The sequence below is a fragment of the Rosa rugosa genome, chromosome 2 (assembly GCF_958449725.1).
Source record: "Rosa rugosa chromosome 2, drRosRugo1.1, whole genome shotgun sequence".
NCBI lineage: Eukaryota > Viridiplantae > Streptophyta > Magnoliopsida > Rosales > Rosaceae > Rosa > Rosa rugosa.
In genome coordinates, this window is record NC_084821.1 from 33,494,031 (window position 1) to 33,517,665 (window position 23,635).

At 38.2% G+C, this 23,635-nt stretch overlaps 2 protein-coding genes and 1 long non-coding RNA gene across 4 annotated transcripts; 2 read left to right on the plus strand and 1 right to left on the minus strand.

Annotated features, from left to right (window-relative positions):
- Nucleotides 1–7,918: 7,918 nt before the first annotated feature.
- On the minus strand, nucleotides 7,919–9,945 carry LOC133730657 (uncharacterized). The gene is made up of 2 exons (XM_062158209.1): nucleotides 9,604–9,945; nucleotides 7,919–8,941 (listed from the first exon to the last, which is right to left on the minus strand). Exons 1-2 carry the CDS (start codon nucleotides 9,943–9,945, stop codon nucleotides 7,919–7,921), a joined length of 1,365 nt encoding a protein of 454 aa, XP_062014193.1.
- A 2,600-nt stretch (nucleotides 9,946–12,545) lies between these two features.
- On the plus strand, nucleotides 12,546–14,279 carry LOC133733929 ((S)-scoulerine 9-O-methyltransferase-like). 2 transcript variants are annotated; one of them, XM_062161586.1, is made up of 4 exons: nucleotides 12,546–13,047; nucleotides 13,186–13,345; nucleotides 13,578–13,642; nucleotides 13,766–14,279. In XM_062161586.1, the coding sequence occupies exons 1-4, from the start codon at nucleotides 12,634–12,636 to the stop codon at nucleotides 14,090–14,092; spliced, it is 966 nt and encodes a 321-aa protein (XP_062017570.1). In that variant the 5' UTR covers nucleotides 12,546–12,633; the 3' UTR covers nucleotides 14,093–14,279. The 2 variants fall into 2 exon arrangements, with proteins under 2 accessions (XP_062017570.1, XP_062017569.1); XM_062161585.1 differs by having other exon boundaries at nucleotides 12,547–13,345.
- A 7,131-nt stretch (nucleotides 14,280–21,410) lies between these two features.
- LOC133728237 (uncharacterized) lies at nucleotides 21,411–23,244 on the plus strand. Its single transcript, XR_009855695.1, has 4 exons — nucleotides 21,411–21,632; nucleotides 21,753–21,784; nucleotides 21,855–21,905; nucleotides 22,721–23,244. It is a non-coding gene; the product is annotated as an uncharacterized LOC133728237 (long non-coding RNA).
- The last annotated feature ends 391 nt before the right edge of the window (nucleotides 23,245–23,635 follow it).

Consider the following 23,635-nt stretch of genomic DNA (forward strand, 5'->3'; position numbering starts at 1 on the left):
ATTATTTTCCAAAAGCAAAATCCTTTTCTTTTTAAGGAAAACACAAGTCATCACCGTGACAAATCACTCATTTCCTCTCGACAGGAAGCATTTATCACCACAACGACGTGATAAAACATTTCTCGACTCACTACGAGTCTCATCCACGACTGCACTCACAATTAAACTAAATAAAACCAGTAATCCCTGCTTAGAAAATTAGTTCAGGAGATCACCAAAAGCACACAATCCAAAATCATAGTAATCCCTGCATATAATTTAGTTCAGGAGATTACATTAAAATCAAACAATAGAAATCATAGTAATCCCTGCATATAGTTTAGTTTAGGAGATTACATTAAAATCAAACAACAGAATCATAGTAATCCCTGCATATAGCTTAGTTCAGGAGATTACATTAAAACCAATCAATTCAGAAAATAGTAATCCCTGTATATAATTTAGTTCAGGAGATTACGAAAGAAACCAAACAATTCAATAATAGAAATAAACTATAAACAATACAAAATCAACCATTGATATCACCAATCACTACAACATCAATCACTCAACAACAACCCACATCATTTACACAAAATCATCACGCAGATCATCTCACAGATCATGACACAAATTACTACACAAGTTGTCAATAAAATTGTTTCCTCATCTCCAACAATCTCAAAACAATAACGAAATCATTTTTCAATTACTGTTTTCTCAACTCAAAACCATCCCCAAAATCATACCTACTTTCAAACCTCAAAGCCGACAAAACCATCTTTTCTTTCCAAATTCATTTATTTTTCTTAACATCACATTGCACAACAATAGTGAACTAAACACACAATTTCACCAAGATATATATTTCATGTAAATATATACATATACATTACCAACTATAGTTCACAATTACAAAACCCGTGAAAAATCATTTTTATAATAAAACTTCATTTTACTTACCTATGAACCGTAGACGATCAAGTTCAAATGATTTAAAACAAATATTTATTCCCGAAAACGATTTAACCATTAAACAAATAATCTGAATAATAAAGAAGTTCCGTTCATAAATGAACCTCGTGAGATTTACTTACTTCTTGATCCCGCTACGTCTTCTCTTACAGCCGAGATAAAGTACAGAATATGCTCTGTCAATCACCTAAGTAAAATAGTCTTAACTTAGTACACGAATCACAAAACACAATTATACGACGATCCAACGGTCAGATCCTCACGGATCACCTTTAGGATCATCCTCACAAAATTATATGACGATCTAACAGTCGGATCCTCATCTAAGACCACCCAAAGTCCTGGGAACACTCATACGGTCACTACAACAAAACTAAAAGTCGATCGGACGGCGCCGGATCCTCACGGATCGAAAACCGAGAAGAACGAAACCGTAAAAATCCCTAACATATTCATAGGATCTCGAAAATTTACGTAGTATATATTGAAATGCTCGTATCAACGAGTAGATCGTATACAAAACCAGAAACTGTCCCTGACATGGCTAGAATCACCGCCAAGCGCCGCCGCCGGCAACTTCCAAAATTGGGTCGCAATACTTATGCCAAAATCTTCCTCACAACATGTACAACAACTTTCAGAACTACACTGAAATCAAATTGTAAGCCAATTGGCCAGAATTGACCTTGGAAGGAAGAGGGCCGATTGAAACCCTAGAATTTCAATTCCAAAATTCGATCTCCACGCTTTGAATCGTTGCAAGCCACTTTGGGAGAAAGCATCTACGTCCTCTGGGCTCCAAAAGCCCTCAAGAATTGTCGCTTGAAGTGGCCGAAATGTCGAGCGCCGCCGTGGATCTTCTTCTCCTTGTTGTGCCTTCCATAGCTCGAATCTTGCGACGATCCTACCATACACTTATTGAGGGAGGAGAGACGAAGAGTATGCGATCGGTGGCTTGGCCAACGGTGGCCGGACGTAGGGCTGTAAATAGGCTCGATACAGCTCGTTGTTCAACTCGTATTCGGCTCGATTTTAGCTCGTTCAGCTCGTGTTCGAAAGGTAAATGAGCCGAGTTTGAGCTCAATATTAGGCTCGACAAAAAAATGAAGTGAGCTTGAACAAGGATATATTCAGCTCGTCTAGCTTATGAGTAGCTCGAGCTTGTTAAAGCTCTGACGTAATTTGTTAAAACTCGACTCATGAAAATTTATAGTATAAATAAAAGTATAATTTTTCTAATCTCAAATCTTTTTTTTTATTACCTTCATTTTCAATTGGAAGAGAATCTGAGACTTTAAGTAAAATATATTACAATAAAGTCAAATGGAATTTGTGTGATGGTTAGACATCAAATTTTAGATTATTATTTTAAATTTTCTTTCTTCCTTTTTTATTTTTTTAATTTAAAGTCAAATGAATCCAACCTAGTCTATTCAAGCTCGAGCTCGTCCAATAAATCGAGCGGAGCCGAGCCTAGCTCAGGCTTAAGAAAAATATTCAAGTCGAGCTGAGTTTGAGCATGGAAAAAAAAATTCAAGCTTTAGCCCGGCTCGAGCTCGATAAAAAACAAATGAGCCGAACATGATCACCCTAGTATTCGCTCCAACTCGGCTCATTTACACCCCTAGCCGAAAGCCATAAAATCTTTATACGAACTTCGATTTTCGCGTTCCACGTATCCACAAACTCGTATTAACGCGCTCTACGACTTTCGTGAAGGAAATTTTTCGGAGAAACTCAACGAATAAAAAGGCAACTGTACTTACATGGTATCTGCCGGCCATTATCAGCACTCATACTAGATCATCTCACTTTGTCGGAGGGACCTTGATGGTGTGACCTCCGGGAACCCAGCGAGCTAACCTTCACTGGCATACCAATTCTAGGCCGAAACATGCCTTGACGAGCCAACACGCGCCATCCAAAGTCGTCCCTGTGGAAAAGACAAAAAGTCATTAGACTGAGGCATATCAGTCTCACATCAAAAACAAGACTGAGGTAACTCACTATTCCACCTATAAAAGATCCACTTCTTTCTCTTCATTCATTACGCATTTAATAGCTATCTACCGCTACTTTGTCAATATAAATACATCGTCTAACTTTAGCATCGGAGGAGAGAAGACCACCAACCGCGGTCTCCCCTCTTGACGTTGTTGTATTTCTCTTGACAGATAGCGGGACTTTGTGAACTCACAACATATCAGAAGATTGGACCCTCCTCCACGTTATCAGAAGCCGACACCTTGTGGCGGTATTCTGAGCATTAACAGCAACCCTTTGACTCTTCGAAAATAAAACATTTCGAGTAATTATTCGTCCAAAATACTTTTGCTGCACCCTCGAACCACGAAATCGTACAAACGAACACTTTATTAATTCCAGGAAATTCCAAGAAATTAATAACGAATTTTTGGGGTATTACAAACCTCACTGTGGTCTAAGCGAGTGTTGTGTGATTAAGACATCACACAACGGTGATTTCACCATTGTGCAATAATCATTAGCTTAACAGAATAGCTATTTCTATTGTGCAAATTCTGCGCAGGCATGCCCGTGAATGTCGCGGCATTGACATGGCCATATCGACAACAAAGAAGAATTATAACTCTTGTATGAGATTCATAACACACAACATGTATAATTATTGGTTTGTTGTCCGAGATAAGTAACACACAACCAAAATGAAATTATCTCTCTTGTCTGTTGATTCATTCAGACAACAGAGATAATTTTATTTCTGTTATGTGTTATGAATTTCAGACAACATAATTTTGTTTTATTTTGTTGATGGTTTTTAGTTCACACAACAACTATATTTGGTTAACTGTGGTGTGATTATTGTAATTAAATTGGCCAACAGCCAATGACTATTGTAGGAAAAACCTTAATATTGAAATCTTTTAGTCGTACAACACATTATTTTGTATCGTGTTGTATGACTGAAACTTGGACAACAAGAAGAATATTAACAGAAATAATGCTCGATATATTACCATATAAACAGTACTATAATCCATATAATTCAAGTACTATTATTCAAACATCTATACATCAATACATCCAAACAAGAGCATTCCTAGCTAGTCATACATGAATGAAAAACATTCATATTCTCGATGGCTCTTAGCCTTCAACTGCCTTTGGCTTCAATAAAACCTGGAAAGACCTGCTCCAATATTGCTTTATACTTTCTGCAGATTTAGGATCATCAGGAAGGAGATCAACTTCCTTCATTGCACACAAGGCCCTAGTTTCTTTGCAATATATTTAGAGGAAGTAATCAGCAAAAGAACAGCAGTCCTCAATCTACAAACAGAAATAAGCTCAGCAAATAGCTCAATGATCTCCTGAGCTACCATCATATTCTTTTCTCTAATAATATGCTCTACCTGAAATGCATATACCAAATAATTACTAACCAAAAACTTAGAACTTGTTCTTGATACTGTGCAAGTGAATTAACCCTAATGAAAAAGAAAAAGAAATTACTCAAATTCGAGCTGTAGCTTCCTAGCCAGTCTCAAGAAGCTTGGCAATGTCTACATATTAGGAAGAGACTTTCTTTGTGGCAATGTCAAATAACTCCAAAACTCATGTCATCAAACACCTAACCTAACCAATTAGTTAACACTTCAAAAGCTTTAATAGATTCTAAATAAGCCAAAGTAAAACCAACAAAGAAAAATTAAAACAAAGGAGTATAAATTCCAGGTACAAAGTCACTCACAGTATTAAGACAATAAAAGATGCTAAGCAACTTGAAAAGTAACCCTTCTGTTCTGAAAGCAGAACATCCCAAATGGTCAATTGCTAACACAATCCTCCTTGAACAACAAATTGAACTTCGCTGAACACTTTCTCCTTGTCTTCCCCCAATAACTCATGTGTCGCAGCCCTTGAGAGACCCAATCTCTACACCGGCCTCTCCCTTCTCCTTCCCTTTCTTGCCCCTTCTTTTTATCTATCCTCATTCCTTCCTCTTTCTCTCTCCCTTTACTTTTTTATTTTTTGATCTGATCCCTCCGCCTCTTCTCTCTCCACTCCCCTTCTTTTTCTTTTTCTTAACCTTTCATCCCTCCTCTTTTTATTGTCGGCAACCATCAACCCCCCTTATCTCTTACGGTAACAAAACAATAAAAGTAACAATAAAGTTTTAACAAATATATATAGCAAAACCTAAATTCCCCAAAGGCTTTTGTGATTGCTAGAGTTTCAACCCACCTACAATTTATTAATACAAAATCAAATGAAAACAAACTATTGAGCATGATAAACATTAGATTGGATAACTAATAGCATAAGATTACCGTCTAATAGTTCATCAAGTGCTTGGCTCCCAGTTGTAATGCGAATCACATATTTCTTCTAAATGCCAAAACAAGAGTCAACTTCTGAGGTTCGCATTCATCCCCACAGTAACTAACTTTCAAGACTGCATTTACTTAAGCCAGCTTAAAACAACAAACAGCTTTAATCTTACTCTGGTTAGGGCATCACTCCCAGTAATATATCCAAAGTTCTGAAAAACAAAAAACAATAACGAAAACCAAGAAGAAACTTATCACTCGAAGAACTTTAGAAAATCTAGATAAACATTTCAGATTATGACAAGGTTAAATTCACTATACCTTCTAGATAAACATTTCAGATTATGACAAGGATAAACATTTCAGATTATTTACAGTTTCAAAACATTAAAGGTGCATTTCACTATACCTTCTTGGTGTGCATCATCAACCAATTGCAGTGTAAATCCTAGCATTCTAAAGCTTCTTAACATCTCCGACATTGATTCCCTGAGCAATCACTTCACACAAAAACTCATCGGTCCATTAAAACTCCGATTTAGTCACTTCCGAAGCAAATTTTGCTGAACATTTCAAGTCTAATCTTAAAATCGTGACCAAAACACACTCAATTTCCACAAAAGCAGAAAAACTAAGCAAATCCATCGAAAATTTGAAAATTGACTGAAAATCCAGTTCAGCTCGGAAACTAATGAAAGACTGAGGCAGTTTTGTGATCATCAAGAAATTCAATTAACAGTGTGAAATGATCGAAATCGAAAATTGAAGTATATAAAGGGAAACGGAATGGTTGTGAAGCATACGCTTATCGATGGCTTCGAAGAGGTTGTCTTCATCATCGATGTCTTTGCGTTCAATGAGCTGCATCTGGCTTTGATCTTCGGCTCTGAGGCTCATGGCAGAGAAATCTACCTCGACTCAGAAGCAAACTCTCATAAAGTCGATACCATCTCCATGGCCATCCTTCCTCCGTCAAACAAATCAGAGAATTAGGAAGGATGGCCATGGCGACGGTTTAGACTTTAGGAGAGTTTAGAGATTTCTTGATTGACGGCTGAAACGACGAAGGCCATCGTTTTATGCGATGGATTAAGACGAATGCCATGGTTGCAGATCGAGAGACTGAGAGAGTTTTCATGAGAGAGAGGGGTTTCGCGGAGAGAGATAAGATGGTGAGAGAGATCCAAATAGGCTTTGTGAGAGAGGATTGAGATTTAGGGTTTGTGAGAGAGGACTGATTAGGGGTTTCATTTCGTTTTGTCGAGAGAGTGTCGAGAGGTACTCGAAAGGTATATTAAACCTAGCAAAAAATTCTCAAAGTTACTCACACAACAGGAACCTCACCAACTGTCATATGAGTGCGCACTACGTAAAAATCAAAATGTAGAAACATGGAGGGAAACATGCCGCCTACAACATTTTGGCTCAAATTCTTGCCGCTTATGTTCCTAGTTCACACAACAGAATAGCTTACATCTGTTTTTCAATTTCTATAGCTTGCACTAGGTGCACCTAGTGGAAGACATTCAAGCAGACTTCCTCAAAATTTGGCGCCCAGTTTTCAATCATACAACATAAATAGTTATACCGTTGTACCTAATAGCCCAAATTTCAGTGTTTCAAGAGGTAACCAGGACTTCAGAGTGAAGGGAAATCTACCGCTAAATTTTTTAAGACTCAGACAATGGACAATACTCAATTGTGTTGTGCAATGTAGTTCTGAGAAAAAAGCTATCACTTTGTTGACATTCACACAATAGAACATCACTAATACCGTTGTACAATAAAGTTCAATTAAACACACAATAGACAATTTCTCTTCCGTTGTGTGATTAACTTTTTGTAGTAGTGGTATACACCTCTAAAATCGATGAACGAGCCAATTGAGCCCTCAACGTTGTCATCTTTGACTAAAGACCCAACCTTTCTTATTCACCCGAGGCATGATGTGGGTTTTGGTTCAAGTTAAGAGCTTTGATTTAAAGACTGAAACATGGATTAAAAAAACAAAGCGAACAAAACTGAGTGGAATTGGGAACTAATAGCTAATTTCAATTTCAAAGTTTGAGAAATTTGATTGAATGATTGAAAAGACCAAACAGAGATAAGAAAAATGACTATAATATTAATAGCTGGTCAAGAAGACCCACGTAGGTTGGAAACTTGGAGTCTTATCTTAATCGAATTTAGAGACTTTGAGTATATTAAGCAAAGAGCTAAGAGCAAGTCCACCCGTAGTCAAGAAAAGGCAAAGTCGAGAAGTCAAGAATTCGACCAGTCAAGCTACTATTCACTGCCACTGGACATGGGTTTGCACCCGTTGTTTTTCTTGCCCGGCCAACACTGTTCACCCTTTTCACTGTTCACAGCACTGTTCACGTAATTCACTGTTCATCGTGGGTTTCACTATTTAAATTCACTGTTCATTTTACTGAAATTTTTAGGGTTTAGTTTGCCCAATGTCTATGTTTTTTATGTCAATGTGATATGAATTCGTCATCGTATTATGTTTATTATGTGTTATTTATTTGAATATAAGGTGTGTGCTTTAATACATGGAATTTCCAAATACAACTTTTATTTCATTAAATTGTCGCTTACATAAATGAAAAACTAGGAAAAAGTACAATACAATAACAAACATGCATAATAACCTAATTATTCAAATCATAATCCTCATCCTCTCTAGAAAGGTAATTTGTGTTTAAAGGCTCATCATTAAGGTTAGGGTACGGGTTGGTGGACTCACCCGTAGAGAAAGGTGAAAATTGTGGTTGTGTAGGATATCCCCCGGGGTAAGGTGGTTGCGGAGAGTATCCACCGGGGTAAGGGGGTTGCGGGAATCCACCGGTGAAGGGAGGTGGTGGGAATCCACCGGTTAAGGGAGGTTGTGGGGATGCATCGGGGTAAGGTGGTTGTGGGTATGCACCGGGGTAAGGAGGTTGTGGGTATGCACCACCAACATTTGGTTGTGGGAATGCACCACCAAAATTGGGTTGCGGATAGTATCCACCCATAGAAGGTGGCGGCTGCTCGTCAAGATCTTCTTTCTCCGCTATCTTCTTTTGTTTTCTTGACCAATAACGCTTTTTATTTGGCGTCATTTTACTTGTATCGATCTCCATAATACGCTCTTCCCTCTCTTTAATACGCTCTTCCATCTCTTTAATTCGATCTTGCCTTTCTTGAAATAGGAGTTGCTCTTTTCGCATTTCGATTTGCAAGAGGATACATGCTCTTTTCTCTTCCTCTTGGAGACTTCGAGCGAATTCGTCATCGAGTTTTTTCTTGCCCTTGGTTGCCTCTATTTGGTTGTTCGCTATACTCTCGAGACTGCTTGATAAAGGACTTTGGTTGTTCGCTGCCTTCTTGGCTTTCCGGATTGCTTCTTTCGCAGCCTTCCTTCCTTGAGGCCTCACATTAGGATTTGCAGTTTCACCTGCAATTACCTCATCTACATCCATGTCCAAGTTGATGGGGGAATTTTCAGCAATTGGTTGTGTGTGCGTATGTTGACTTCCTACATTTGATGTTCCTCTGGATGTATGGCTAGGGATGTCTTTAAAATGTGCAAAGCCCTCCACAACAGCGTAACTATCAAAACTCTGAAACAGGTGTCTTTTGGTCTTCCCTTTTTTCTTCATCCCGTTATGCCACAATTTCTGTGCTTCATCTTGCTACGTAATTTAAAAAAATAATAATAACAAATGCAATAAGTACAAATATAAATATCGTTGTAATTACATCATTATTTATCAACTAATTATTTTAATTATAACGAAAAACAATTATTACAATTAAAACGAGTTTATAATCTCACCATTATTTATCATGTAATATTTTACTATAATGTATCAACAAATTAAATGATTTACCAAAAAATATAAAGGTCATAATTTTAATAAGAAAGTATCTCACCGTTTTACAATAAAAATCAATAAGTACAAATATAAATATCGTTGTAATTACATCATTATTTATCAACTAATTATTTTAATTATAACGAAAAACAATTATTACAATTAAAACGAGTTTATAATCTCACCATTATTTATCATGTTATATTTTACTATAATGTATCAACAAATTAAATGATTTACCAAAAAATATAAAGGTCATAATTTTAATAAGAAAGTATCTCACCGTTTTACAATAAAAATCAATAAGTACAAATATAAATATCGTTGTAATTACATCATTATTTATCAACTAATTATTTTAATTATAACGAAAAACAATTATTACAATTAAAACGAGTTTATAATCTCACCATGATTTATCATGTAATATTTTACTATAATGTATCAACAAATTAAATGATTTATCAACAAATTCATACCTCATCAACCGCATTCGAACCGCTCTTGTACCAATTTTTCGCTTGCCTTAATGCACAATGCCACTCAAAGAGTTCAACCTTTAAAATTTTCCACCTTCCCTGCAAAGATTGGGTTGATCGGCTCTGCGGCCAATTTGCGTCAAAATGTCGCTTCACGCGCATCCATAAGTCGTTTTTTTTCTGATTTGTGCCCACAGCCGGACATTGGCTTACAACTTTCCAAGACTTGCACAATTGAACATCTTCCTCATCCGTCCATCTCCTTTTATCTTGAGTATCTTCACTTTGATCTCCCTCTTGTCCGGGCACTGGACGTGTGCTTCTTCCCCTTTGTTCGGCCATATTGGATAATGAAAATTTTGGATGATGAGAGCTATATGAAGAGGAGGAAGGTGTAACTATGAAATCAGATTTTTTGGGTGTGAGATGTTAGAAAAAATTGTAGGTATTTATAGAAAAAATTTTAGAATTTTTTAGAATTTTTTTTCTTACCGTTTTGTTACCGTTTGATTTAATATATATACATATTAATTGGTTGCCGTCAGATCTGCAAGTTAATTGAAACAGACGGCTGAGATGACTTGACCGTTGCTTTCAAATTTACTATTTGCCCAACGGCTAGGTTCCACGTGGCCTTTCTCTTCCGCCATTTCTTATCGCTAGGCGACAACCAATTGCAGATGGGGTCAGCAATTGCGTCTTCTCCTCTCTCATTGGTGCGTTGCCTCCACGCGTCTGCTGCTCTCTGTCTGCTTCTGCTTTCGGTCGCTGTCGTCAGCTCAGTAGCATGCTGGCAGCCAGGCATGCTGGGTCAAGAAATTAGTCATGCAGTTGGCTTTTTTCTTGCCCTGGGTCATCGAAAGGCAAAGTATAGCTGGGCAAAAACCAACCGGTGGAGGGATGAATCTCCACATGCCCGGTCACCACGTCAGAAATCCATGCTTTTGCCCGGTCAATACCAGACCGGTGGACTTGCTCTAAGAGATAAGAGGACTAAGGCCATAACAAAGCCCCAAACCCAAAATATCTTATCAAAATCACCCAAAAAAAAAAAGTTCAAACATTCCTAGAAAACACAAACCAGCAAATGATTAACACTACCCATCCAATCATTAACACAAACCAGGAAGGACATGTAAACATGGGTTCGTCGACTTTGGCGACGACGTTAAGGGCAGTGATGATTTTGTTGAAGGTAGATAGTGTCGTTCTCGATCTGGAATTCCGTCGTCGAGAGTCTGGAAGCCTTCGGTTAGGATCGAGGATTGGTAGACGAAGAGATCCTCGTCGTCGTTCTCCAATTTGATGAAGCCGATTTGGGTTCAGGCTGAGATTAACCGATTTGTGGCTAGTGTTGGCGTGCCGGAGGACATGCAAGTGATGTTTGTCAATTTAGGTTTGGGGAAAGAGACCGATCGGGTGGCGATGGTGGAGGGAAGGACGACCGGGAGTTGGGTATGATTAGGGTTTTGGGAGCTATTGCCGTCGAGGAGATGTATGGAGGCCATGGCTCTAGCTTTGCGAAATGCAAAGAGAAATTGCTGGGTTGCTTAATTTATTAGTTTAAAAAAAAAAAAAATTAAAAGGGTGAAGACTTGGGTATTTTAGATATTTTACAATCCGCCACACTTACATGGCATTGAGTTGGCGTCTAGTTATCTGCCATGTTAGCCAGTTAACAGAATAGTTGGACGAAGTGGACCTATTGGAGAAAAATTTAGACGTCCGGCAGTTTTTAGATGAAATTGAAATGTTAGGAATTAGACAGATTTTAACCCTTAAATAAATAATATAAACTAAAAACTAGATACAATAAAGAGAACTGATACAGACGTATTTTTGAAGTTGCTAGTTTGTTTAGTAATGTATCAGATAGTAGATGTGCCTTTCAAGGTCTAAAAATTTAGTATCTACCAACTTTTTTATAATTTTATTTTATTTTTATTTACACTATGAGAAATATTCTAAAATTCCCTCTAGGTGGCCGCCTAGGCGCTAGAAGGTGGCCAGTTGCGTTGACTAGTCTTGGGATGCCTAGGCATGCCAGGTTTAAGAATAATAAATTATTGCTAATTAAGTTTAACTTTTTGTTTAAATTAGACACATATATACACGTGTGTGTGGGTCTATATATATGGCCAAAAAAAGGAATTCCTCACTCCTTATATATAAAAATGTCGGGCCATTCTATTGAGGGTTCCCTTTTTTTGGCCATTTTAAAGGATAGCTTATTAGACTCACTTTTCAATCACATATACACATCTCAACCGTTCAGTGTTTAGGTATATATAGGTAGATCATCTCTGCAAATTTTCAGCCAAATTGATAATCTGTAAGGCACACAAAAATGTGATTTGCAAATATAAAATGAACGGTTCAGGTTGGACATATTTGGTTCGTCTAATGATTTAAATTAGTTTGATACCTTAACAATCATCAATTTGGCTGAAAATTTTCAAATTTGATCTATACATTAGGAGCAAAACACTGAATGGTCGAGATGCCGAAATGCGATCGAAAAGTGGGTCCCACAAGAAATCCCATAAAATGGCCTATATATATAATAGAATTAAAATAAATTAACTATCCGCCTAAGTGCCCGCCTAATCCCCGCCTCAGCAATTAGGTGCCAGGCCCCTCCCCACCTCGTCTACCGCCTAATGATTTCTAGAATAGTGGCTACAAGTTTCTTTGGTTACCTCTTCCAAATGTATGGTATTTAATAATGTTCATGGCTATAATGAGGTAGGTTGTTTTATGTTATGAGTTTTCTCTAATACCTTGTCATCAAGAGGTATATAGTTTTATGTACCTCATTGTTATGTGATTTTTTGTTGCCTATTCAAGAGGTATGTTATTTAATAATGTCATGAATATAATGTATGATTAATGTTATGAGTTTCTTTTGAGGCCTAGTCAAGAAAGTCAATTCATCACATGGTGGGTTGGCTTATATATCGTTAGGAGCTTAACTCTTGCATCATAAGTCAAATTAAGCTTAGCTAGAACAACCCAGTTAAGAAAAATACCATGGAAAATCTTGGAAGTTTAGAAAATCATGCTTCAGCTTGGGGTTTGGCAAATTTCCTCACCATTCAAATGACTCTGAGAGCTGCAGTTGAGCTCAATGTGTTCAACATCATTGCCAAATCAGGTCCCGGAGCTCATCTGACATCAAAAGAAATTGTTTCACAAATTCCCAACACAAATCCAACTTTAGCAGGTGAGAATTTGGAGCGAATTCTCAAACTTTTGAGTGTTCATTCTCTTTTATCCACATTTGTAACACCAAACCCTATTGATAAGAAGAAAGAAACAAGATATGGGCTGACAAAGGAAGCACTTTGCCTAGTCCAGAATGAAGATGGAGTTTCCTTTTCTCCAGTTGTTGCGTTTGGCTCCGAAATGTTCGTTGCACAGAGCTTCTACATGCTCAAGTACAAGGTGCTTGAACCGGAGAGTTCTCCCTTTCTCAAAGCCCATGGAGAGAGTTTTTATGACTACATGTCTAACAAGCCTGAGTTGTGCCAATTGTTTGACAAGGTGATGGGACTAAATTCTTACCTATATTTTGATCATAAGGTGTTTGAGGTTTACAAAGGTTTCGAAGAGGTGAAGGAGCTGATGGATGTAGGAGGTGGTGATGGAACTACGATTGCCAAGATAGTGTCTAGGTATCCTCACATCCATGGAATCAACTTCAATTTGCCAAGTGTTATATCTAAAGCTCCTAAGTTGCCAGGTTAGTATGTGAACATATATAGGTGATTACATTGATCATCATCTCATATGCATCTGCACGTACTTTTCATTTACCTACTTCAGAAGGTTATATGTGTATAATTACATTTAGGATCATGCACACGATCAATATCTGTAGAATACTCTTTTATACATACCTATGAAGTTAATGATTTTTAATCGTCAACCATATTATATGCTAAACCATTGATTATATGTATTTTTATATATAGGTGTAAAGCATGTAAGTGGAGATATGTTTGAGTTAATACCAGAGACGCAGTCACTCATGTTGATGGTTAGCTTGTTCATCCTTTTCATATAATGGAAAACTGATCAAATTTCAAATCTTGGATCAAACATTATGTAATATATCCAATGTGCTACATGATACTTAGTGTATGAATGTTTATGTTTGTAGTTGGTACTCCATAATTGGGATGATGAACACTGTAAGAAGATATTGAGAAACTGTTGGGAGGCAATACCGGATTATGGGAAGGTAATAGTTATTGAGCAATATGTAATGCCGGAACTAGTTGAGAATACCCCAGAAATGAAGCGCATACTCTACTATGACGTAATCATGATGACCTTGTTTCCTGGTGGTAAGGAGCGAACAATAGCTGAATTTGATATCCTTGCCAAATCCGTAGGTTTCGTTGAAACAAAGATCTTCCCGCTTCCTCGTGGCAGTTATGTTATCGAGTTTCTTAAGGGGGGGAGTGTGGGATCATTGGATAAGTAGTCCATCTCATTCTTTGTGGTTTTTGTCTTTTGTATTCAGTTTGCTCTTTGATTTGGCTCTTCGATTTTATCCCTTTGTTTTGTAAGGAGCTGGTTGTTGGGATCTGCCTTCATTTATATTGTGCTACTATTTCTATGATTGTATGTTCCAAAAATAATATGAATTATTAATCGACCAATAAGTACAACATTTGGAGGTGTTAATCATTTGAGATTTGAGCCATGTTGGAGCTTATAGAAATCAAATGCATTACTAATACGACCAACATGTTTCATAATCATAATGACCCAGTGTAATACCCCTGAAATTCATTATTAGTTTCTTGAGAATTCTCGATTTGTTAGTGAGGTAAAAGTATTTCGGACGGGTATTTAATTGCAATCTTTATTTTTTCGAGGGGTCAAGAGTTGACGTTTTATTTATTGAGTTTCTCGGAAAACATTTGTGAATCGTAGAGCATGTCGATTCGAGTTCATGGACACGTGAAACGCTATTTTTTGAGATTGTATGGAAAAAGTTACGGTTTACTACTTTTAGAAATTCTCTATAAATAGAAAAAAAAACTTTAGATGTTTCCATTTTCAAAAATTGAATTTCCAGAAATTTATGGAATTTCTCTGTCTCATGAAAATCTCGACCCGGCCGAACTGCTTGACCAGACCCAAACTTTCTTCGTCCGTCTGGCAGAGCCACCGACCAAGACCGGCACTCCTTTACGTCCACCAATTTTCACGTTTGGTGGCGGATTGGATAGCAAAACTGGTTGGGTTTTGAAGCTCTCCTTCTCTTCCTTCCATTCATATTAGCCTTAAAGATCGAGTCAACTTGTTGAGCTCCGATTTTGGACGGGAGCTTTCAGCCACCACGAGCTTTCGAAGGCGATCTAGCTTGATCCTGGCGGAATTGATCTCAGTGCCAAGTATGAAAGTTTCTTATCTTATTCTCTTGAATTTGAATATTAAGATTGTGCTGGTATTTATATTGTGCTACTATTTCTATGATTGTATGTTCCAAAAATAATATGAAGTATTAATCGACCAATAAGTACAACATTTAGAGGTGTTAATCATTTGAGATTTGAGCCATGTTGGAGCTTATAGAAATCAAATGCATTACTAATACGAGCAACATGTTTCCTAATCATAATGACCCAGTGTAATACCCCTGAAATTCATTATTAGTTTCTTGAGAATTCTGGATATTAATAAAGTGTTTCTTTGTACGATTGGTTGATCCTAGTATTATTTTGTCGATTTGTTAGTGAGGTAAAAGTATTTCGGACGAATATTTACTCGAAATCTTTTTTTTTTCGAGGGGTCAAGTGTTGACTTTTTATTTATTGAGTTTCTCGGAAAACATTTGTGAATCGTAGAGCATGTCGATTCGAGTTCATGGACATGTGAAACGCTATTTTTTGAGATCGTATGAAAAAGTTACGGTTTACTACTTTTAGAAATTCTCTATAAATAGAAAAAAGAAAAACTTTAGATGTTTCCATTTTCAAAAATTTAATTTCTAGAAATTTATGGAATTTCTCTGTCTCATGAAAATCTCGACCCGGCCGAACCGCGCGCTTGACCAGACCAAAACTTTCCTTATCCGTCTGGCAGAGCCACCGACCAAGACCGGCACTCCTTGACGTCCACCAATTTTCACGTTTGGTGGCGGATTGGAGAGCAAAACTGGTTGGGTTTTGAAGCTCTCCTTCTCTTCCTTCTATTCATATTAGCCTTAAAGATTGAGTCAACTTGTTGAGCTCCGATTTTGGACGGGAGCTTTTAGCCACCACGAGCTTTCGAAGGCGATCTAGCTTGATCCTAGCGGAATTGATCTCAGTACCAAGTATTAATCTTTCTTATCTTATTCTCTTGAATTTGACTATTAAGATTGTGCTAGTTTTGAAGTTCTTCCCGACGTGTGGGACAAGTGGCCTATGATGGCGTGCCAGGCGTCTTTCGGAGAAGTGGGTTGCTCTATTAATCTCAGTTCTTCAATACGATCTTTTAATTCTTCCCTCTATTTCGTCAAAATTGATCCTAGAAGTGTTTAGAGATCTTAGGTTGTCTCGAATGAAGTTTAGCCTCGATTGATGTAGTCTTCGGTTTTTAGTACAAGTATACATTTTGAGCTTTAAACATTTTTCTGTACTTCATTGTGTACTACGTTCAGACCTTGGTTTATTTAGGTGTTTGATCAAGTTGTGTTGAGCGGGATTTTGTGGCTTGTGCTTTATCTCGTTCTGTGTGTGATGACGTAGCGAGATTTAGATGTGAGCAAATCTCACGACATTCTTTTATGAACGAAGTTCACTTTATTGTTTATAAGAATTAATTGTTATATTGTGAAATTAATTATTGAAAATGAATAATTGCGTTGAAAAATATGAACTTGATCAGCTACGGTTCATGGGTAAGTGAAAACTGAGTTTTCGATTTAAAAGGCTTTTCGGTTTACATAAATTGTAACGTCCCGAACCTGAATTCACCGGTTTACTAGCCATTTGGACGGTAAATGATCTTTACTTTCACTTTTACTATCGTTTCAGTACTTGTATCGGCCCTAAAAGTTGACTTTTTGGTCGGGTCAAAATTTGAGAAAATGTTCTTCATGAAAGTTGTAGAGGACGTTAAACTGAGCGCGTGCATATGTGGGACGTAAAAATTGGAGTTCGTATGCGAAAGTTATGAGGGAAATACGAAATTACTGTTCATAGTAAGTTTCTATAAAAGGAGAAAACTACTGTGGTAAGTTTCCATTTTCGGAAACTTATCGAGTTTTCTCTCTCCTCTCCCCCGATCCTTTCCTCCTCTTCGGCTTGATTTTTCCTCCACCGATTTCTTCCTCCTCCGGCCACCCCACGACGGAATCTGGGCACCGGCAAGCTCGCCTCCTCCTCCTTGTCACACCTGCGGTGGTGTTTTTCGATGACTCGGCCGGAGGAGCTCGGATTTGAGCCGTGAAGCTCACTGTAGCAATTTGGAAGTTCCGTCGATTTCCGGCGATTTTGACCGTCTCCGGCCACCAAACCGGCGTCGAAGGTGCGGTTTTCGTCAAGGATCATTTTCCCCCTAGCCTTGAGCCACGATTTGCAGTGTAGAGGGAGAATCAATCAGAACCCGATCGTAGGGTTCTTGAATTTTCTGGGTTTTCTTCACCGGCTAATTTCGAGCACTTAAAGGTAAAATTGGAATGTGCTGTAGTTGAGAAACTTGTTGGGTCTGTTGTGATGTTGCTGCTACCAAAATTTGGTGGCCATCGAAGGTGGTGGCTGCCGGAGCGTAGGCCCCACGCGCCGCCACTGTAGGTGACGCGTGGAGGCTTGTAGGGCAGTGTTTTAATTCCAGTTTTTAGCCCATTAAATTCTATAAATGTTGTAGAGCTTGTATGTGATGTTTGGTGATTTTTGGAGAAACTTGGAATTAATTATGAATTTTTGAAGTTTAGGGTTTCGATTATCGAATTACGAGAATCCGACCGTCGGATATCTCTCGGTTCTGCCTTGGAACTTTTAAATTAACGAATTGGTATTAGTGGTATAATTTGGGTTGAATCCGAGGAGAAGTGGAGATGTAATTATGGGGAATTGATTTTAGGAATCGTATTATTTTGTTGAATAACTATTCACAGAATATAATTGTGTACAGGGCGACGTACCGAGCTATTGCTCAATGAAGGAACTCGTATGCGTGATCGTCGGAATAGTACTGTGAGTGGACTTTTGTTTTAAATAATGATGCATGCAATTATTTTGAAATTATTGATTTATTTAATTATCGTTTTAATTATCGAGCACGATATTTTGTCTTGGATTATAATTTGACATTGATTTTTCATGAGTTTCGGATATGAACTTATTATGCTCGGATTTAGATTTATGAGTTGTTTTTGAGAATATGAATTGATTTTTCAGAAATTGATTATAATTATTATTTGAAATTCTGATATTGTGATTTTCGACGAATTATTTTTCCGAGGTGATTTCCGGAATTCAATATTTATTTTCATTCGTCGATTTGAGATTTCTGAAAGATTTTCGAAATGGGATTTTGATGGAATTATTTCTTGTTTATTTATCGACTTTCGGTTTTGGCATTGGGAATGCCTCAATGATGATTTTGGAATTGGTTTTGTTTCGAATTATGGAGATACTCTTGGCGTGTGGGACACGTCATTGGAAATTCATTTGCGAGAGTTGGGGAAGCCTTATGTATTTATGGATTTATGGTTATCAGATTTCCCTTTTGCCATACTGTGGGTGACTATTATCATTGCTAGCATTGATCTTCCGCCTTTGTGGCGAGGTGATGGGATCACCGAAGCCCGTCCGCCTTTGTGGCGCTGGTTACTGTCTTTGTGACAGTAATGCTGAAGCCCAGTATCCTAATCGCTACACATAGTGGCGTGTGGGTATATAACGGGAGTATATGGGAGTACTTTAGCCTGGGAGGCTATCACCCGAGCCTGAGTGGCTTATTCGTATGGCTATCATCTTCCCCTACTCATTATATTATTGTTGGGCTAGCGGGGTCTAGTCTGATTCCCTTAACCAGCGGGGCTGGTCTTATTTTCATGAGTATCAGAGTTCTTTTCTCTTTGCTTGGTTGTGGCTAGCGGGGCTAGTCGGTTTTCTTGAGCTGAACTAAAATTGTTGTGTTTCTTTAAATTGTTACATGCATCGGTTTTTTAATGAAATAAATGTGGGAAAGTATAAAATCCTTTTTCTTTTCAATTATTTATTTTTGTCCACTCACGCTAACGTTTTATGTACTTTCCCCTGGGCCCTTCGGTTTCAAATGCCCAGTTTGCAGGCGAAATTAGTTGAGGTCGGGCGTACATGGAGTCGAGGCATAGCCAACAGCATTGCTTCCGCGTACTCATTCTATTTTTGTTTTCTTTGTTACCTAGTGGATTAGTATTGCTCTGATAACCTATGAGATTAATATTGTTTTTGGGTTGAGACTGATATTTGTGAAATTGGAGTTGTGATTTGGGGAGCAGATGGCTCCAGGAGATTAAGGATGGATGATTTAGAAGTATAAATGTTTTCCTACAGGTTTTGGGTAGCCTACTTTTAGGGGAAGTTCCGCCAAATTTTTGGTAGAATTTCTTCTAAAGTGGGCCCCGCAGGGCCACTTCAGATTTCGGGGTGAAATCCAGGGGCGGGTCCTGTCAGTTGGCATCAGAGCATTAGGTTGTCAGATTCTGTAGACTTGTTTCTATCCTGTTACCTTATACGCTTGATGTTACACAGTACCTCCCGAGTGATGGCCCGACTGCAGCGGTTCCCCATCGTTTACTTACTCTTCGGTGCTGATGTACTCATTAAGTGTGTAAGGTACATGTCAAGATGGTGTTCCTTTAGGTGCTATGCCTCTTGTACGCCGAACTCCTAGGATTTTCGTTGCGTAGCGGAGTGTTCGCATGTTTTGCACATTTCCCTGCTGATGGTAGAGTAAGACTACTCTACAGATTCGAGTTGTGCTATGAAATACGATTCGAGGAAATGTTGTGGGTATCTCTTCCTTGATGCCAACAAGTTTGTTGGGGCATGGTTTGAGGTGCGAGACCGGAATTTGATTTTGTGCTTGAATGTTAGAGATGAGCGTCCATTGTTTTGGGCTGTCTCTGAGTATTATAATTGATTCAGAATCAGGATTGTTGTTGGAATTTGAATTAGTAATAATGATGGTTATGACTTTGAATCGAGTTTGGGGATTGTGTTACTTGACACAATCGGTCTTGTAAGCGGCATGTGGAACATTACTAGAATTCGATGGAGATTCTTTGTGAATTTTAGTGTTGGAAACTATTTGTAGAGGAATCCAGATTGCAATGATCTCCACTGGGCACCTTATGTCGGCGTCAAGTACGCATCACTCTCCGTTAGACAATAGAGAAATTTAAATAAATATTATGGGTTGTTATGGCTAGAGGCTTTGTTTTCAAGTGACTTTGGTCACTGATGATGGCAAGTGAGAAGTGACGACAGTAATTGAGAGATATAAGTGGGATGAGATTTTTAGAAATTGTCATTTTGAGTCATACCCTAACCAGGGTGTATGGGTATAGTTTTGCTCGAAATAAAAGAATTGATTTCAGATACCACAACTTATAGTTTTGTCTTCCTGAGTCTTGGATGATAACTAGTAGGGAGATTAACAAGAGTGGGATTTTGCAGTTGATATGTACTTGAAGTTCGAGAATCGGAAGAATGCTTAAGGTTTTATAATAGAGTTGCGACTTTGGTCGGTAAATAATTTGGAGAGTTGGAATCAACTCTTCGTATGTGATATTATGCAAATGGGTGTCCTTGGTTATCCGCTTTTGAGTGAAACAGTTACACATAAGATTGGGGAATAGCGGTAATGACTTTGTTGGGTGTCCATAGAAGTTCGAACGGAATTACTATGTGATACGGAATCTGATTCGAGTTTTGAATCACGGAGCCTTGAAGGTTGAATTGTGATAGGCTCTTGGTGGAAGTTTTGCCTGACGGATGGGTTGTGATATGATATTAGTGGTTGGTGGAATAATTTTAAGGAAATAAGTTTTCAGTTGGCTCCGGAAATATTTTAAGTCAAGGCTTGACCAGGACTCTTGTTATTTTGGGTGGAAGGTATTGTAGCCTGTTTTTAAGTGACGTACTTCAGTAATGATTGGATCATTATTGTGGTGGGACCACGTTCGGATCCAGATCTTGCTTGGTGTGATACAAAATGTTGGACGGGTGTCCTTTGATTTATATTAAGGATTGTCCAGGAAAGATCTTGTGAATTGTGTTAGCTACCTCGGGGAATTGGTTATTGCTTGAATTGAATACATGTAATGGACTTCTTTAGAGAAATTGAGCGAGTTTTACCACCATGGTGACCCTTAATTGGAAATGTATAGGAAGTTGTTGGTACGAGTGAAATCCGGTCACCACTTGTCTAACGGTAAGATGACTTGAACAGGAAGTAGGAGTTGAGTTGGTATAAATTGATTGAACTTATGTTCTATCAAGGTTTCAACAGATATTTAAGTACTAATTGTTGAGCTACTATGGTTACAAGCCCGGAAAAATTTCCCGAATGGATTTGGTGAAGTGTCGGAGAAATAAGGATGTTTGAAGATGTATTTTTGAATTGGGCTTGAGGAAATTAAATGGAAAATGGAAATGGAGCAGCCCAAGCCCATTGGCCCAACAGGAGGGGCAACTTAGACATTTCACAATTAAATTTGGGGAGAGGTATAAAAGGGAAAACGTTCTCTCAAAACCCTAGCCTCTTCCTCATTTTCCTTCAGCTCTCTCTCTCTCTACCCAAGACTCTCTCTCTCTACCCTCTCGCCGGAAATCGCCGCCGCCGCCTTCGCCGCCGCACCGCCACCGTCGCCGGAACCCCATCCTTTACCAAAATTTCCAGATTTTCTTCTCTTCCTTCCCTCTTTCCATTTCTCCAACCAAAATCAAGAAATTTGGCCATCCAACCCTCCAAAAACCTTAGAACCCGAAGCTAAATTGGGGCTTTTTGTGATTTCTTCTTTCCAAGTTCAAATCAAGGTATTATCCATCCTAATGTAGCCTCTATTCATTCGATCTATACATCTTTCTTATCAAATTCGAGTTTTTGATTTCCATTTTTGATTTTTGGTGCATGAACCCGATTTTCCCTAAATCAAGAGGCTAGGCTATGGGTTTGGCAAGGATTTGTGGTAAGGATCTATCCATGCAACCTTGTTTCGAGATTTTTGGCTGTGGTATTGATGTTGGACGAATTTGTAGGTGAAGAAGGCCAATGAGGAGGATTAGGCCATGAGTTTTGAAGAAGAAAGCGTAAGGAATGGGTTTTGGACAAACCCTAGAATTTTTGGAATTTATTTGGTTGATTTTGATTTTGTTGAGATATTGTTGTTGTTGGAAAAATTGTGAAAATTAGATATTTGAAGAGAGTTTAATTAGTAGGATTTTATTGGTCTAATTTTCAAAGGATTGGAAATTGGTGTTGAAGATTTTGGTGATTATTGTTGTGTAGTTTTGGCCAAAAGAAAAAGAAAAGAAATGTGTTTGTTTTTGGAAGAAAAAGAAAATGAAGAAAATGGTAAAAGTTTGATTAAATGAGTTTTACCTTGGTAAATTGGTAAAAAAGTGAAGAAGGTGAAAGTAAAGGTAAATTCGGTAAAAAGGAGGTAAAAGGTAAAAGTGTAAGTGTGGAGGTGAAATTCATGGTAAAAGTGAAAAGGTGAAAAAGGAGAAGTAAATTGGTAAAAGTGAAAGTAAAACTTTATTTATAATTATTTACTTATTTATTTTTGATAAATAAGAAATAATGGTAAATAAGGGAATACTTGGTCAAAAGTCAGAAGTCAAAGTCAACGGTCAAAAGTCAACTCCGAGAGTTGACCAGGGTTGACCGACCTCGTAAAATGTGAGGATCGACTCGACTTTGGTCGCTCGGATTGGCGATAGTTTAGCGGAGCGATAAGGACGTTTTTCCTTTTTAAGAAAGAAGTTAGTTTCCCAAATTGGTAAAGGTTAAAAGAAGTAATTAATGGCCTCATTGAAATAAAAAGGATTTAGTGTGCGCGATTACTTAAAGTTGATCATGACGTTTACCTGGATAATTACTTACAAACTAAGTAATGGTTTAGGAAACACGATCGTTAAGGAAGCTTAAGCGGAAAGCACCAGAGTGTGGAATACGCCGGCATTTCCAGGTAGGGTGAGCTGTCCCTTCCTTGTTAGAGGCTTTTCTATATGTGGAATGCTCTAGTATCATAATATGTTGCCTGCAAGTACGTTTTTGGTTGTTCATTAGTCGATGCCTCGTGATATCCGTGTTTCCATAACTGATAATTGCTTATTGTGAAAACCGAGGCTAGACTTGCATGTTGAGATACTGTACCCATTGTATGTTTGTACTTGTGACCTGAAAGTGAATGGGACCTAGACGCGTAGATTCCTAGGGATCCCACGGTGTCGATAACCGTGAACCTCCGGAGGGGGCCGTGCTCCTATGTTTGTCGAAAAAAAAAGTGAGTATAGACAGTGAACCAGTCATAGGAGACTCAGGGCCAGGAAATGGACACTTTCGCTACTTGTAGTCAGAAGTACTACAGAGTAGTTGGCCGGTTCTCGAATTCAGGACGAACCAGGTCGGTCACCGATTTGATTTAATTTACTTTAGCCGGCAGGTAAGTATCTCGGAGCTCCAAGTGTGTGAAGCATACTGCACATGTTTTATGAAAGAAAACAAATGTTTGTGGTTGCCACTTTTCTTAAAGCATTTTTTCCATAAACGTGCACAATATTATGTAGTAAATATTTTCAAGTATATTATTTTTCAAACCTAGCATGGTTGGGTCAGCCCCTATTGGGCATGCGAGGACGGAAGCTCACCCCTACTATAGTGTGCAGGTTTCGAGCATGTGGTCGGGAAGCGTACAGGGGAGGCACATGGCCCGGCTTGGCGCATTTCTCTTTAGTTTTATCAAAAGGAAGGTTTTGGTCCTTTATCGGATTTTGAAGTAGCTTAGTTATTTATTTTCTTACTAATTTATTTGTTT